Here is a 17475-nt window from a genome sequence, read left to right as displayed (position 1 = left end):
ATGTGGTGAGTGAGAAGACATCAAGAGAAGCTCCTTCAAGGGCATTCTCTTCTGCTATCTGGTTTGGTTCAATATATTGATTCTCACCAAATCAACAGGAAAATCTGAGGGAACTACCCAGCAGAATAGGAACAGCTATAGAGCTATCGAAGTAATTTTGACCTGGTGACAGCAAAAGAAAGGCAATATAGTTCCTTGTTCATATGGTCTGAGCTCAGGGGGCAGCTTGAAGATGGCACATACTTTCGTCACACCAGTTTGGTTTGAAGGCAAAGTAACTGGCTGTAGCCCAGTGCTTCCCAAATATTTTCCTAGTGCGACCCTATTTTGAGGCTTGGTAAAGGTCATGATTCTATAGTTTGTGGTACAGTGTGGAGGAGCAGTGCAGAAGACCTCAGAGCAGGGAGAGGGATTCAGCCATTGCTGCCTTCGAGCTCACAATCCTATATGGTCCTGACCACTTTGGGATGCCCTGCTCTGGCTTTAATCATGTCCCAGGACATCCCACATCCATCCATCCACATCCAAATTTTCTGTTGCCAACAATTTGTAATACACAGTGGGAATAAATGGGCACCACCAGATTGGTTTTTGACTGATAGAGCTGTCTCCTCTGCTTCCTACCAGGCTCCCAAGAAGCTTATCCGATACATAGACAACCAGGTGGTGAGCACAAAGGGAGAACGATACACTGAAGTCAAGAAAACTGAAAGTGAAGAAATGAAGAAAACCTACATCAACCTTAAACCTGCCAGGAAATATAAATTCCACTGAGATGCCAATTGAGTGCTTCCCAGACAGATCCAGCATGGGCTAACTTCATTCCCTTATTTCCTGTATCCAACAAAGTTCAAGGATAAAATATTTTTTCTTTTCAGAACTGGACAATGGGTGGGGGTAAGAGTGCAAAGCATACATTTGTCTCTTTCTTACAAAGGGGTCTATGTCACTTAATCACTGAGAATGCTGATTTCCTTGTTAAGACCCCAGCAATATTTTTTCCATTGTACATTGTTACTGTGAGCACTGCACTATTGCAGCTTAGGGCTCTGCATCTGGTGTATACAAATACAGTAACATTGTACAGCTGAATTCACTGACACACTGCTTCAGAACAGCATTATCTAAATGTGGCCTTGATGTCATTACTTCAGTAGATTTTTTAAACTTTAACTCTCCTCCCATAGTGTTAAATAGATAAACATTTTTCAGTGTGGGTTTGGACAAAGTATTTTTAAAACATTGTCCCTCTTCAAGTCAATTAATTGGTCAAGCAGGGATCCACTGATGATCTCAAAGTGTTTCTATTACTCTGTGTGCTCACTTCAGAGGCTTCTATGACCAACAGAGCACCTTAAAGGAAAAGTGCAGTCATTTCATTTAGATGTCTCTAGCTGCAACTCACTTTGAGCTCCCTTTGATAAATTGGTGCAAATGGGATTCATTATTTGTTGGAGGAGCTAAAGACTTGATTTTTAATTTTTTTTTAATCAGGAAAGCTACTTCCCTTTTAAAAAATTTACTGAGTGGAGTAGCCTAATTTTAAATTATTTTTTATGAATAGAGCTAAAATTAGGTTTTAGTTTGTTATAAACTTATAATGGTTCATGAAAGAATAGGAGCAAGAAAGTTTGAACACCTCAGATGTACAGACTGATCAGAATGTAAAATTTCTCAGTACATGTGTTCTTCAATGCTGTATCTCCCCAGCTGGAATTTGGTTAATATATAATATTAGTATGGCACTTTAAAAATGATTGTGGTTTTGTCGATAATGATTGAAGCAGTGGGATGAGTTGAGGTTTTAGACAGTTTTGTTTTAATCACTGTACCTGTCTGTGAAAGAATATAGCAATCTATAAAGTAAATAATTTGTACTGCTTTTATTATAATCTGTTCCCTTATGTTTACAGTATGTATGATTCTGTGTTCTGTGGCACTGTTTACATTCAGTAAATTTGCTGTGTTGCTTCTCAGTAATAAAATGGGTTTTGATAGTTTTGCTATCAGCATGCTGCCTGATATTTTTCATTTCCTTCAAGGAAAGGAACCTTCCTCCTTGACCTGGTCTGGGCCAACACACACTGGCTAAAAGATAGTCTAGTAGCAAACTGCACTAGTGTACAAACAATCATTAGAAAGACCCACCTCATAGCATTGATGATATCGCTGTATCAGAACAATAACTGGTTAAATCAGCATCCCTAATCAAGAACACTTGGCAAATACTGTAGTTCTTGAGCTCAATTATTCAGGTGAGAAAATGAACTTTTTCTCAGGATATTCCCAAGTGATTCATAACCACGACACATTTTCTTTAAATAAGTTATTTATTGTGCAGAAATTGGCTACTTTTGTTTGCCAATGTTAATAGACAGCAGTGACCAGGGCTGACAGTTGGTCAGGATTCCCAGTCCTTTGTAAACATTGGCCAGGACATCAGAGATAATCTTTCATGGCTCAGCTGGAAACCATATGACTGACAGCTTCCCTTCGATACTGCATTGTAATTTCAGCTCAGATTATGTCTCAAAGTACTGGAATGGAGCATGGACCCACAGCCTTCTAACAATAGAGCTGTATGTGAGTTTCAGTTTGAAAATAATTATGCAATTAATTTCTTGAGCTAAGAATGTTCAGATCAAGATCATTGGCTTGTCTTCTCAGATGAGACAATGGAGATTTACTAAAATAGTACCAAAAATGATACTGACTACTGATCTTGAAGACTACAGAAGCTGACATTATTCACCAGGGAGATAAGACTAGGGGTGATTTACAGGATATTTAAGATTGAGTGTGTTTCAAAAGAGTAAATAAAAATCTGTTTCTACTGACAAGTTTATAGGTAATGAACATACACTGACTTAAGTTGCAAGTACAGAAAATGCATAAAAATTCAGGTCTACCAGTATCGCTGGAGACAATAGTTAACATTAAGTCTAGCTTGACTCTTCATGAACAGTAATGCTGGACTCAATTCTGTTTCTCTCTCTACAGATGTTGCTAGACCTCCTGAGTTTCTCCAGCATTCACAGTATCTTACCTTTAACTGCCTTAAGATAATTAGCCAAAAGAACCAGAGTGGATATTGAGGAATTTATTTTCAGTTTCACAGGTTATGATCTGGAATGTGCTGCCTGAAAGGGTGCTGGAAGCAGATTCAATCAAAACAGAAGTGTAATGCATATTTACTAAAAAAAAGACAGCTTTGCAAGGTTTCGGGGAAGGCGTACTATAGTCGGTGTGTTATGTTAGGACAGTGTCCCTTTTAAGAGATGAGTCACATGGGCTGGCACGTATGCAATGGACCAAATAGCAGCCTCCTCTTTAGTCTGATTCTGGGAAGGTCTTTCACAGCTGTCATCAAAAATGATTACAAATGATTGAAAACAGGAATAGGAACTACCAGGAGCTTACTGGGGTGCTTGGTGCAGTGTATCTCGGCCACTGTGAAGCTATGGCCAATGTTGGAAATGCTGTGGGTGGTTTTGTCCCACCTATTATGGAATCAGTGTTGACTGATTCCATGAGCATATTAAAAGGCCTACTCTCCTCAAAGGAAGCATTGTGTAGATCTGATGGGCTACTGTTAGGGATCAGGTATTACAGACTTAAACTAGAGCAGGGGAAGTTGATTGCCTTTCCAAATTTTAAGTGTAGACAGTGTGAAGTATTTCCTGAAGTAGGTGAATTTAGGACCAAGATTCACAGTTTAGAAAGGGAGATCAAAATAACTTTGTGAAAAGATAAATGGTGCATTGCTAAGTGGCTATTGAAGCTCATCTGTCTGTTCCAAGCAGATCAGTGAGGCAGAAGGGCCTCCACCTGGCTAAGGCCAACTCTATGACCATAACTTCACTACCAAAAATATTACTCAAGCAACAGTCGCATCTAGGGATTTTTCTGGCTCTAATCTCAGTTCTAAAGCCAGGCACAGCTCATTTCTACCTTCATTCCAAGATACAAAAAATAATCTTGTTTCAATTGTTCTAGGATGCTCCTACCTGCCCCCTGACCAGTTCTCTGGAGACAGTGAAGTCTGCAGATGCTGGAGATCAGAGTGGTGTATGTGCTGGAAAAGCACAGCAGATCAGGCAGCATCCAAGATGCAGGAAAACAGACGTTTCGGGCCGGAGTCCATCATCAGGCTCCTGATGAGGCTTCGTTCATTCCTGATGAAGGGCTCTGGCCCGAAACGTCGATTCTCCTGCTCCTCAGATGCTGCCTGACCTGCTGTGCTTTTCCAGCAACACACTCTCAACAGTTCTCTTTAAAACTCAATTCTTGCTCTTCTATTGTGCAAGGTTTACACATCTATGTGTGTGTCTTCTCTGACACTCGCATGATTTTGAAGTCTCCAATCCCAATCATCTTTTCACTGTGGACATCCAGTCTCTCCCCAAACAGTCCTCACACAGGTAGCCTGTGGTTCTTCCTTGAACATACCCATCCATTTGCCACCACCTTAAACAACGCACCCTGCGTTTTATTTTAATATAAAAGATATTAAAATGTGAACCTGTCTTTTTGCAGGATGTAATAAATGCACTTAGTCCTGGTCTTACTCAGGCCCCCTTCCTAACCTTACCTGTTGCAACAGTCACTTGTGATAAATGTGTTAACTCTGCTTAAAATTAACACTCTCATGTTACCATACCTCTGTTACTGTGCTTTCCATAGACCATGACTAGTCATCAGCTGCATGCTGCTAACTGCAAATACTCCACCTGTTACTTTCCAGACTAAAACAGCTTGAATGTAAGTGAATATATACAACCTCTTAAATTAAATAAATACTGGTACCTTTTTAGATGAGCTGGAAAGACAAGACTGTTGATTTACTGTTAACGTTTAGGCTTTTGAGTTCACTTTGTAAACAGAAGTAAAACTATCACAGCCTACATAGCCACTCGTCAATATACAGTACCAAAAATCATTTACAGAGGAACTTAGTCTCAATGACTCTGCACCACAGCAACCCACACCTGAACAGGATGTCAGTAATTGGTCTTGATTCAATTCAATATTACACTTAGCCATGGCAATACTGCACATTTGACAAAGGATTAGCAGTTCACTGCTGAAATATTATACCATCTACTTTAATATAAGTTTACATAACCACCACAAGTTTTGAGTGCATATGTGTGGGATGGAGGAACCAGTTCACCCAAATAGTTCAGATCTGAAGGTTGATAAATGGAGCAACACCCACAACGTCCTGCAGAAGGACAAGTGCCCGCTGGAGTGGTGGCTGCACGTCAATATCCACACCTCTCTTGCGCAAAACTTCTAAACTCCCTTCAGTAATGTTATGACAATGGTTCACTTTCAGCGAGTGGAGATTCGTGCAATATTCTGCAACTGTCCTGGAAAACACAAGGAGTTGGAATGTTTTTCTAGTACAAATCACACAATGTCACTAATTTAAACTATCAACTATTCAGGGAAATAAAAAGCATTTGTTACACAATGACCTCAGTACAACAGATCAAAGGAAAAGCACAAGCTTTATTGAAATATTGTTTATAAACATTTCTACTTGTGTTATGTTGGATTTTGAAAGCTCTGAACAAACTTCAAGTGGAAATTTTGGTCATTGGTGAACCGCGTTAGAGTCACATGATACCAGAGCAGGTAAGTATGGCAAGATTCCCTACTTAAAAGATATTAATGAATCAACAGTTAAGGGTCACTTTTTGCTGACTCAAATTTTTCTAGATGGTTTTAAACACCATCGAGGCAGTCACTTCTGGTTGTTTTCTTCTTTGTTCTTTCATGGATGTGGGCGTCGCTGGTAAGGGCAACATTTGATACCAATCCTTAATTGCCCTAGAACAGAGTGACTTGCTCTGCCATTTCAGAAGGCAGTTAAGAATCAGTCACATGTAGACCATACTGAGTAAATGGCAAATTTCCTTCCAAGTGTATTAGGGACCCATAGGCTTTTACAACAGTAGTAAGTTAGTTACCATTACTGAGATTACCTTTCAGTTCCAGATTTATTACCTGAATTCACTTGAAATATTAGGTTCTGGGGGAGGATCTGACCCAGTGTCCTCACAGCATTAATCTGGGGTTCTGGATTACTAGGCCAGTGACACACACATTATGCCATCTTCTCCCAACTGTGAACCTAAGATTGAAAATAACTTATCCACTGTTTTGCAGACAGTAATCTCTTTATGAGGGACACTTTACTAAAGTTCAGAATATTTGAAGTTCAGACCTTTGTTCTTTACCTCATGCAATCATTCCGAAGGCGAAGACAGCCAGTCAGATCAAGGTGTTCAAGCTCGCTGCACTGTTTCGCCACCTCCTGCACCGAACTATCGCTGAGATTCGCATTGACTGCGAGAGACAGCGACCTGATCTTTCGGCACTTCCGGACAAGGTAACAGACGGCTTCATCATTCAGCTGCTTACAGGCGGTCAGGTCAACTGACAGAAGCTGGCAGCAGCGATCAGCCAGGCTCCGCAGTGAGAGGGGATCCACCCAGTCGCACTGCCTGAGGGAAAGGTGCTGCAGGTTCGGGCAGCTCAGGGATAAGGCCACCAGAGACCGTCGGCTCAGACCTCGGCAGCCAGTGATGTCAACCTTCTCCAAGTGATGGTTTTGACCAATCACTGGCAAGAGCTCGCTATCCGTCAGCCAATCGGAGCAGCTCCCTACCATCAAGTGGTGCAGTACCGTGTTGTCTTTCAGTAACTTGCAGAAAGCGTGTTGAGGGATGGCATTCCCGACCTGAAATCAAATGAGAGGAAGAAAGGAAAGAAGTAAATATTTCTAACACACTCGTTTCACCCTTAAGTATCTCCAAAACTATTCCATGCTGGCCCAAATTCCTCCTGTCACTTGCTGGTTACCCAAGGTAACATAAATGCTAACGCTCTACTCACCATACAAGCCTCCTCCCACTTCATCGGATATCTCTTTATTCTTTGCCTTCATTTATTTCTGCAGCTTCCCAGTGAATGGCTAAAGATCCTGCTGTTCCCCATTCACCACATCAGTACAGATGAAATCCAGGACCTACCACTCTGATGTCATACGAAGTTCGGAGTTAGTATCCTTTTTATACATTTCCAGCGCCCTCTATTAGCTCCTGTTTGTGACACACTGTGTAAAGCTAAGCCTCAATCAGTTTACAAAGCTAAGTAGCATCAAGTTCCCAAAAACATTCAGTTCACAAGATTTACTGCACTCCCCATAGTCTCAATACCAGCAGGTTGCCTTGTTCAAGCTGCAATCTCACTGGGAAACAGAATGAACAAACAAGTGAAAGACAACTTCTCTGTAATTATTTTTCCTGTGTTTTTTTAAATAATTCTTCTCCAGTGCTTTCCATTTGTAGTAGTACCATCTACACCCTGTTCTTGAATTGGATAGCAACATTCTCTGGATACCAAGACTCAGCCAGTCATGCAGTGAGGAACAATTTCTATCAAAATCTCTTCATTGAGACTGATGTGGTGTTGTATGGTGATCACTGGAGCAGAGTGTGCCTGGCAAAACATCTTTCTCTGTCCATTCACCCTACAGCATATGTAATAGCAGAGCTATACCCAAGCCCTAATCAGAACCAAACTTTCATCTGGTTAACTCTTTACCCTTGAACCCGTAACTCCAAAGAGCTGGTGACAAGAGGGAAAAATAGAATATTCCCATGTGGCACAGTACTGATTATGAAGTCAGAGAATCTAACAGCACACAGGGAGACCATTCATCCCATTACACTTATGCCAGCTCTTTGGAACAGCAATCGAATCAGTCTCGCCCTGTGTTCTCTCACCATTTTCAGCAACTGTTTTCTTTTTCAAGTTTAGATCCAATTCTTTTCTGAAAACTATGACTGATTTTGCTTTCCTGTCCCCACAACGCCTCCCCACGTTCAGACAGTAAGTTCCAGATCAATGACATGACCCTGGCTATCTTCCCAGTCCATCATCCTTTCCCCTGCTCAAAACGATTCACAGGAACTGGCAGCTGGGTGCTGTGTCCCCAACAAGTTACCTGCGAGGTGTCCAGAGTGTGGTAGTTTGCCAAGTAAAGCTGGATCAAGGTGCGGAACTGTTTGCTAACCCGCTGCAGGCAGACCAGCTGGCACAGCGGGAGGTGGCACAGGACATGGGGAACCAGCACATCCTCCCACGGCAGCTCCAGAAGCTGGCACCTAAGGTAAAAGACAGAGAGTTTAAAGTAGGAACCAAGCACAGCGGTGGCCTAACTAGAATCCAACAGAAAGCAACCTTTTACATGTCCTCAGGATGTCCCAGAGTGCTGCAATTCCAATGGATTAAATTCTTCAAAGATTCCAATCACAGCGACCAAATTGATACACAGGATCCCACAAACAACAATGAGACAAGTGCCCGGTTAACTTGCTTTTTGGGTGTGTTGGTTAAGGGAGAAGGTTGCCCATGGCAGCATCATGGGATCTCTCAACAGACAGACATTGCAACAACACATCAACCACATCAGATGATCTATATAGGTTATGTAAAGGTTGGGATCTAAGCACCAGATCTATACATTCTTCAGGAAGAGTGTATGCTCAAAACGTCGACTCTCCTGCTCCTCAGATGCTGCCTGACTGGCCATGCTTTTCCAGCACCACACTTCTTGACTCCTCACTTTCTCCTATACATTCTTTCCCCAATTTTAACTGCAATATATATTACTTTGTCCACAAACCCAAAGGACCCTCATAGCCTCCCCTAAATGTCAATATACATGTGTCATCAGGATGATTACCACTGGAGATATCACAACTTTAGCCTCAGGCCACTGGGCAGGTGAAGGCAGCATATTACTTCAATGAAGAGAGATTGGAAAGTATTGTTGTACTCAGGCTAGGAATCCTTCAGTGACTAACTCACCACCTGACTCCCCAAGGCCTATCCATCATTTACAAGGCACAAATCAAGAGTGTGATGGAATATTCACTTGCTTAGATGGGTACAGCTCCAATAACACTCTGGAAACTTGATACCATCCAGGACAAAGCAGTCCGCTTGAGTTGCGCCACATCCACAAGCATTCATACCCTCAACACCAATGCTTCAGTTGCAACAGTGTGTACTGTCTGCAAAATGCACTGAAGATTTTCACCAACCATCCTTCAACAGTACCTTCCAAACTCACAACCAGTTCCATCGAGAAGGACAAGGGCTGCAGAAACACGAGAACACCACCACCTGCAAGTTCCCCTCCAAGCCACTCACCATCCTGACTTGGAAATATATTGCTGCTATTCCATCACTAAATGGTAGAGCAGGACTGATGGGCTGAATGGCCTAATCCTACTGCTATGTGATAACTACCCTGTAGGAAACATGCCCACTGCAGAAAAGGGTGTCTAATGAAACAGTGTGCCAGTACTCTGTCACTAAGCTGTTTCTCACCCAGCTCAATGGCACAGTTATCGCACCCTCCAGCTCATATAGGCTGGCATTTTTGTGTTACATCTCCCTGTTACATCTGTGGTTCAAAGCTGAAACTTTATTGCTGGAACAGCACAGCAGGTCAGGCAGCATCCAGGGAACAGGAGATTCGACGTTTCGGGCACAGGCCCTTCTTCAGGAATGAGCAGAGAGTGTTCAGCAGGAGAAGATAAAAGGTAGGGAGGAGGGACTTGGAGGAGGGGCGTTGGAAATGTGATAGGTGGAAAGAGGTCAAGGTGAGGGTGATAGGTCGGAGTAGGATGGAGGCGGAGAGGTCAAGAAGAAGACTGCAGGTCAGGAAGGCGGTGCCGGGCTGGAGGGATCCGGCTGAGACAAGGTGGGGGGAGGGGGGATGAAGAAACTGGTGAAGTCCAAGTTCATCCCCTGCGGTTGGAGGGTTCCCAGTCGGAAGATAAGACGCTCCTCCTCCGACCGTCGGGTTGTTGTGGTTTGGCGGTGGATGAGTCCAATGACCTGCATATCCTCGGTGGAGTGGGAGGGGGAGTTGAAATGCTGTGCTACAGGTTGGTTGGGTTGGTTCGTCCGGGTGGCCCAGAGGTGCTCTCTGAATCGCTCCGCAAGTAGGCGGCCTGTCTCCCCAATATAGAGGAGGCCACACCGGCTGCAGCGGATGCAGTAGATGATGTGGGTGGAGGTGCAGGTGAATCTGTGGCGGATATTGGGGAGACAGGCCGCCTACTTGCGGAGCGATTCAGAGAGCACCTCTGGGCCACCCGGACGAACCAACCCAACCAACCTGTAGCACAGCATTTCAACTCCCCCTCCCACTCCACCGAGGATATGCAGGTCATTGGACTCATCCACCGCCAAACCACAACAACCCGACGGTCGGAGGAGGAGCGTCTTATCTTCCGACTGGGAACCCTCCAACCACAGGGGATGAACTTGGACTTCACCAGTTTCTTCATCCCCCCTCCCCCCACCTTGTCTCAGCCGGATCCCTCCAGCCCGGCACCGCCTTCCTGACCTGCAGTCTTCTTCTTGACCTCTCCGCCTCCATCCTACTCCGACCTATCACCCTCACCTTGACCTCTTTCCACCTATCACATTTCCAACGCCCCTCCTCCAAGTCCCTCCTCCCTACCTTTTATCTTCTCCTGCTGAACACTCTCTGCTCATTCCTGAAGAAGGGCCTGTGCCCGAAACGTCGAATCTCCTGTTCCCTGGATGCTGCCTGACCTGCTGTGCTGTTCCAGCAATAAAGTTTCAGCTTTGATCTCCAGCATCTGCAGACCTCACTTTCTCCACATCTGTGGTTCAGTCCACTCTCTCCAATACCCTTTCCAAAGAGTCTCATTCACTCTGGTTCCTGGCTGCTGTGACTCTGGAGGGCTGAATTGTCATGCCGGGAGAAAAGTTCCTGATCCCAGAAAATCACTGCAGGAATTTGACCATAGCCACCAACACCACTCTCAGGCTGTGTAGAAACAAGAAAAAACTGGAAGTGGTGAGGAACTGGCCTAAGCAACAAGAGGCAGGGAGATGCTCTAATGAGCAGGGCTGATGATCAAGCTAACAGTCATTCGGTAGTACAGAACTTGAGTATTGCACTCATCAAGACATTTTGCAAGAATACAAATTCAAGGAGAAAACCAACATTTATACTGCATGGGAGGAGAGTGACAACTGGTTGGCATGTGGACACTGGAGAATATACCCATTGGTGCTGACTGACAGCTAACTGGCCTGGTTTAAATTTTAAATCAGGTTGCTTGACTCTGATAGGGCACTAGAGCTTAAAAATGTGTTGCTGGAAAAGCGCAGCAGGTCAGGCAGCATCTAAGGAGAAGGAGAATCGACGTTTTGGGCATAGGGCGCGACTGAGCAAAGAAATAAACCAAAGAATGACAGTTACCTATTTTGTTGAGTTGAAACAGGTTCAGCGTTTGTTCACATTCTGTCTGCAAAGAACTGGGCCCTGTGTATTGGTATATATAGCTTCCAGTATGTAGGTGCACCATACTGAGGCAGATTGATGATCCTAAATTAGCTGTCAGCATATTGTGAAGAATTAAAATACTCTAAACACTTCACAACAAGTATGCTTCACTGGCACTCGTACAGGATCGAAGGAGAAACATGGCATTAAGAGTTTTCCATCAGGTTTTCCACTGTTAAAAGTGTTTGTCCAATAGTTAATTTAGCTGGCAACTTGGATGTAACATGAATATTTACCACTTCTTAGAAAATAATAATAAACACAAGCGAAAAGGTGAGTGTACCAATGCAGCAAAATATGATCAACTACATGCAGAGATATTAATGTTAGAAGAAAGAAAGCGAGACTATCTTCACCAGAGTAGGATTGAGAATGTGTATAGAGAATAAGCAGGTAGGGAAAGAATTAAGTTCTGAGTTTTGTGAAACAGGAGGTTCAGCTGAGCATGACTCAGATAAGAACTTGCAGTTAACAAAGGGGTGCTACAGGTGAGGGTAATGGATTAACAAGATGGAAAAGCATTCATTATGTAGAGCCATTTAACAATATTGGAAGCATTCAGTATGTGAGGTCAGTTTAACAAGATGAAAAGTATTCATTATTTGAAGCCAGTTATTCATTGTGTAACAGCAGATGGCTTAACCTTTGCTATTGACACTCGCTGATCATAAAGACAACATACATATTGAATGGGTGACTGTATCTGGATGCTCCTCCCTGTAAAATGACTATATAGTTCACTGAGAAACTATTATTCCAGAGAAGACAGAGAACCCATGTCCCTGTGTATATTAGCAATTGTTCTCTCTCCCTCCAGGGCCCAGAATAAAGATGAAGGAGGTAAAACTACAATGTGTCTGAGTGTTTTGCTTTAACTGAGGGGGGAAAACGGGATGACAGGATGGTTCAAAGGCATTCAAGATTATAAGGTTTCAATGCAGTAAATCCACTTTCCTGAACATGTGCATCTCCAGCAACACTCAACAAGCTAGTCATCATCTAAGACAAAGCAGCCCACTTGATTGGTACTCCATCAAGCACTTTTTAACATTCACTCACACCCTCTTGCAAAGATGCACTGTGACAGTGTACAACATCAATGAGATGCACTGCAGCAACTAGCCTAGGCTCCTAAGATAGAACCTTCCAAAACTGCAACCACTAACACACAAATGAACAAGGAGAGCAGATACAAGGGAAAATTACCATTGAGTCATAGAGCTGTATAGCGTGCAAACAGACCCTTTGTTCCAATTCATCCATGCCCACCAGATATCCTAACCTAATCTAGTCCCATTTACCAGCATTTGACCCATATCCCTCTAAACCCTTCCTATTCACATAACCATCCAGATGCCTTTTAAATGTTGTAATTATACCAGCTTCCACCACTTCCTCTGGCAACTCATTCCATACTGCACCACCCTTTGCATGATAAAGTTGCCCCTTAGGTCTCTTTTAAGTCTTTCCCCTCTCACCCTAAGCCTATGCCCTCTAGTTCTGGACTCCCTCACCCCGAAAGGAGAGTTTGTCTATTTATCCTATCCATGCTCCTCATGATTTTATAAACCTCTACAAAGTCATTCTTCAGCCTCTGATGCTCCAGGGAAAACAGCCACAGCCTATTCAGCCCCTCTTTATAGCACAAACCCTGGCAAGATCCTTGTAAACCTTTTCTGAAACCTTTCAAGTTTCACAAAATCCTTCCTATGGCAGATGGACCTGAATTGCAGAAGTGGCCTAACCAATGCACTGACCAATAAAGGCAAGCATATCAAATGCCTTCTTCACTATCCTGTCTACATGCAACTCCACTTTCAAGGAACTATGAACCTGCATTCTAAGGTCTCTGTTCAGGAACACTCCCCAGGACTTTACCATTAAGCAGAAAGCTCTGCCCTGATTTGCCTTTCCAAAATGCAGCACCTCGCATTTATCTAAATTAAACTCCATCTGCCACTCCTTGTCTTATTGGCCCATCTGGTCAAGATCCCATTGCATTCTGAGGTAACCTTCTTCGCCGTCCACTATACCTCCAATTTTGGTGTCATCTACAAACTTACTGACCATACCTCTTATGTTCACATCCAAATCAACCACCTGTGAATTCCCTTCCAAATCTCACACCATTCTGACTTGGAAATACATTGCTATTCCTTCACAAGTCAAAATTCTGGAATTCTACTCCCAACAGGTCTACCTACATCACATGGACTACAGCAATCCGAGAAGGCAGCACGCCACCAGCTTCTCAAAGATCATGAGGAATGCGCTACAAATACTAGCCTGGCCAGCAACCCTCATATCCCATGAAAGAAACTTAAGAGAAAGAAAAATTATCATTTCCACTGGGCAGTCAGTGAGTAGCTAATAGGACATGAGTTCAAAGTCAATGCCAAAAGAACAGAGAGCTTCAAAGTGACAGAAGTTGTTATGACATGGGCAGTAACAATATAGGAGAATCCTAAATAGCTCTTAGTTAAGGAAAACATACAAACACACAGATTAGGAACAGCAGAAGGCCATTCTTCCCCTCAAGCCAGCTCCACCAAGTGATAAGATCATGGTCTTATCCCATCTACCTACCTACAGTCCACAACATTTTGACTCCATTGTCAATCAAAAATCTTGCAAGTATTTTAAAATTCTTGAATTTTTAAAAAGATTCAATGGCTGTGCCCCCATCACTTTCATGAGAGGAGAATGCCACAGACTCAACCCTCAGAGAAAAACATTCCTATCTTCATCTTAAGTGGGAAACCCTTTATTCTTGCAATTCCTTGCTGGGAGAACAGTTTTGTAAATGAAGACTTAAAAGCTGACAGGGAACAACAGAAAGGAGAAATTGTTCTTTTAGCTCCTGCATGCCTTGTAACACCAGGTATAATCGGGTACTGTCACATCATTCTCACTGTGGGACAAACAGGATGTTCTATTGTAAAATGTCCTTTACCTGGTGGAGTTCACTTGACAGCAATTGCTTAATCCCATCACACATGCATGTATGCACATACATCAGGCCCATTTCAAAGATCATCTAAGGATGCCACCTGGTTACACATTGCATTGTGCTCCACTGACACCTCAGTTACCTGCCCTGCCTTATTTCCCAAGAGTAGGTCAGGTTTTGCACCTTCTCCAGTAGGTACATCCACATACTGAATCAAAATGTTCTTGTACACACATAACAAATTCCTCTCCATTTAAACCCTTAACACTATGGCAGTCCCAGTCTATGTTTGGAAAGTTGAAATCCCCTACCATAACCACCTTATTATTCTTACAAATAACTGAGATCTCCCTACAAATTTAGACCAGTCTCATCAGTGACAAACTCAATCCCCAGCCTGACCACTCAACCATAGTGACCTGAATCCATTATCACACCTTCTATCTTCTGTGGGCTGTGTTGGAGCATTCAGTCCTAGAACTCATAGGCTGTTTGCTTACACACATCTTCACTTTTAACATCAACCACACTGGACATCTTTCCCAATGCCAGCTGGTCTCGTTGGATGCTGAGAGTATGCCCTCAAAATGGAGCTGAATTGGTTCATGGCTAAGACAGAGTTTGTACCAATACACAAAAAGACAGATAACAGCTTGAAGAATGTGATCACTTGTGCTGATTAATCACTAATGGGTGCTGTGGGGGAATTTTAAAGGTTGTTTCCCACCAGAAAGCCCTCCCAACCAACCAATTAGTCTCAAATGTTTTTGTCTCTCCCAGTTTAGTCAGTTGCAGGAAGTGGGGGAGGGGAAAGGTAGGAAGTGTCTGATTATGACACACCAACTCTATGAGTGTGGGCATCTAAGTCAATTAACTGGCCATTCCCTGTCCAATCATTTCATATTGGAGATAGAAAATGAAGGCACATCTGCACATGACCATAGCACAGGGACTGAGTTCTGGCTCGTGATAATTAGTGAATGAAGATAAAGTTCTGGAATTGCAGAACAGTGCATATGGCCATGATGATGAAAAATATGAAATGCCTGTTTGAACCAAAACATTGTCCATCTTTATTTACATGTTGCCATGTTTCAGGTGCCTTCCAGCATTTGCTGTTTGGATTTCAGATGTGTTTGACCCCCACACTTCACCTGTATCAGTTACATATGGTGGAGGGTAGAACCTATATAAGGGGTTCATTATCAATTTTTTTAAAAATCCAGAAAGCAGAGGAAGAGTCTGAAATTTCCTAATAGGGAGAAAATAGGGTTGCAAAAGAGTCCCAGCTGAGGATTGGGAAACACATCTCATCCTGGGGAAAAGGTCAGAGGTGATAAAGGTGGGACATCCAATGGGAAAGGCAAGGAGGTGGTACATACCTCTAGTTTGGGAGACAGGAGATAAGACATGGCAGAAAGATAGAGATGCAGGGGACAATGTCCCCTGAAGAAGAGTTACTTGGAGGGACACATCATCCTCTCTCCCCAAATCACTCCACTGAGGAGTTAGATGGTGGGAAAGATTAGATGGGGAGACATCCCCGTCTCTCTCTACCTCCCCATGCAAGGGTAACAATGTGGGACCTCCAACTCCCGGGGAAGGGTTAGTGTTGGACATCCCTCCTCGGGGAAGGGTTTCAGTGTGGGACAGGTCCTTTTCCTCCCTCCCTGGGCCGTTTGCTCCCACTGTCTCTCGGTCTGACCCGCTCGCGGCTCCTCACCTGCTGCTCTCACCTGTCTCCATGACACTCACCGCACCACTTCCGGCCGGTGTCACCGCCTCTCGGGTCCGCCCAGAAGCCGCGGGTGTCACTGCCTTCACCTTCCCCCGGAGCCGCTGCTGAGCCCGCCCTCTGGCGGCCCCTGATCGCAACAGCAGCTTGTGGTTCTTTCCCGGTAAATCAGCGGGTAAGGAGGTCACATCACTGTGTGATGGGCACGTCCTCCAGTTCAAGGTTTCTCATATACATATAAAATGTATAAATGAATCAAAACTGTGGAATGGTAGGTATATGCACATAATTGAAACAATTAAGTACAAGCACAATACAGCTGGAGATCTGAATTAAAAACTGAAATTGCAGGAGAAACTCAGCAAGTCTGACAGCATCTATGGCAGGAGGAACAGAGTTAATATTTCAAGCTTGACAGGACTATTATTCGGAGCCCAGTATTTATACATTTAGATTAGTTTTGATATTTGATTTGAGATCTTTTTATTCCATGGGTTATTGATGTTACTGACAAGACTGGCATTTATTGACCTGATGTCATTGTTTGGGGGATGTCGTTGTTGTCATTCCTAATTGGCTCTAAACTGAGGGACTTCCTTGGCTACTTAAGAGAGCTGTCAAGAGACAACCATATTGCTATGGGTTTGGAATCACTTGTAGGTCAGACCAGGAAAGGATGGCAGATTTCCTTCCCCAAAGACATTGGTGAACCAGATGGGTTTTACAGCTGTTAATGATAGTTGGCATGGTCATTGTTACCAAGTCTAGCTTTCTTTGCAAAATTGATGAATTGAATATAAATTCCACTAGTTGCCATGGTGTCATTTGAACCAAATTCTCAGGAATAGCATTCCAGATCTTCATGAAGAAGATTTTCCCTCATATCTGTATTGTGACATTTACCAATTACTTAAAACCCGTGCCTGCTAATTCTCCATCCTTCCAACAGTTGCAATAGTTTTTTTTTCTATCTACTTTACTCAGACTTTTCATGATTTTGAATGCCTCTATCAAATTTTCCCATACCTCACTTCTCCAAGATAAACAGTCCCTACTTCTCCAATCTACCCACATAACTGAAGTTCCTCATCTCCGCGACTATTACCATTAATTTTTTCTGCACCCTCTTTAATGACTTCATATTGTGATGCCAATAGCAACTTCAATTCTTGCACTGGCTGGAGCACTCTCTTTCTCAACCTCTCCACTTACCTGAGGTGACCCTCAGATTAAACCACCACCAGTTGTCTCTCTCTCTTTCTCTCTGTCTAAAGAGAGAGCAGCTGGTAGGACAATTGTGACTTTAACATTTATTTATATCATATGATTATACAATACATATAATCATACATGTATTTTGTTACATGATTCCTAAAGTGTGAC

The 17475-nt window shown here is 43.2% G+C and overlaps 2 protein-coding genes across 7 annotated transcripts in view; one reads left to right on the top strand and one right to left on the bottom strand.

Annotated features, from left to right (window-relative positions):
- Nucleotides 1-17475, top strand: part of gpx9 (glutathione peroxidase 9) — a 121444-nt gene that overhangs the window by 84190 nt on the left and 19779 nt on the right. For 4 of the 5 annotated variants that reach the window (XM_087982485.1, XM_043678740.2, XM_043678742.2 and 1 more), the window contains exon 9: nucleotides 628-2009. The exons of the other annotated variant lie outside the window; for it this stretch is intronic. In XM_087982485.1, coding sequence (XP_087838611.1) covers nucleotides 628-774 — 147 coding nt within the window. In that variant the 3' untranslated portion in view covers nucleotides 775-2009. Of the gene's footprint in view, nucleotides 1-627; nucleotides 2010-17475 lie in introns of those variants that run through there. 5 annotated transcript variants of the gene reach the window in all.
- fbxl15 (F-box and leucine-rich repeat protein 15) lies at nucleotides 2003-16388 on the bottom strand. Of its 2 annotated transcripts, XR_006309673.2 has the most exons (5): nucleotides 16081-16388; nucleotides 8018-8177; nucleotides 6246-6748; nucleotides 6013-6139; nucleotides 5239-5372 (listed from the first exon to the last, which is right to left on the bottom strand). XR_006309673.2 is itself a non-coding variant. In XM_043678739.2 (4 exons), the coding sequence occupies exons 1-4, from the start codon at nucleotides 16101-16103 to the stop codon at nucleotides 5183-5185; spliced, it is 876 nt and encodes a 291-aa protein (XP_043534674.1). In that variant the 5' UTR covers nucleotides 16104-16118; the 3' UTR covers nucleotides 2003-5182. The 2 variants fall into 2 exon arrangements, 1 of the variants encoding a protein (XP_043534674.1); XM_043678739.2 differs by lacking the exon at nucleotides 6013-6139 and having other exon boundaries at nucleotides 2003-5372; nucleotides 16081-16118.

The sequence above is a fragment of the Chiloscyllium plagiosum genome, unplaced genomic scaffold (assembly GCF_037043375.1).
Source record: "Chiloscyllium plagiosum isolate Xiang-an unplaced genomic scaffold, Cpla_swu_hap1 HiC_scaffold_43, whole genome shotgun sequence".
Lineage (NCBI taxonomy): Eukaryota > Metazoa > Chordata > Chondrichthyes > Orectolobiformes > Hemiscylliidae > Chiloscyllium > Chiloscyllium plagiosum.
The sequence above is the reverse complement of the archived record's forward strand: the minus strand, read 5'-3'. Positions and strand labels throughout refer to the sequence as shown.

Excerpts from the sequence above, each read along its gene's own strand:
- fbxl15 (XM_043678739.2), bottom strand. The coding sequence starts at position 16,103 with ATGGAGACAGGTGAGAGCAGCAG. Across the intron at positions 8,178-16,080 it reads GAGACAGGTGAGAGCAGCAG|GTGCCAGCTTCTGGAGCTGC; the intron begins GTGAGGAGCCGC and ends CTTTTACCTTAG. Across the intron at positions 6,749-8,017 it reads ACACTCTGGACACCTCGCAG|GTCGGGAATGCCATCCCTCA; the intron begins GTAACTTGTTGG and ends ATTTGATTTCAG.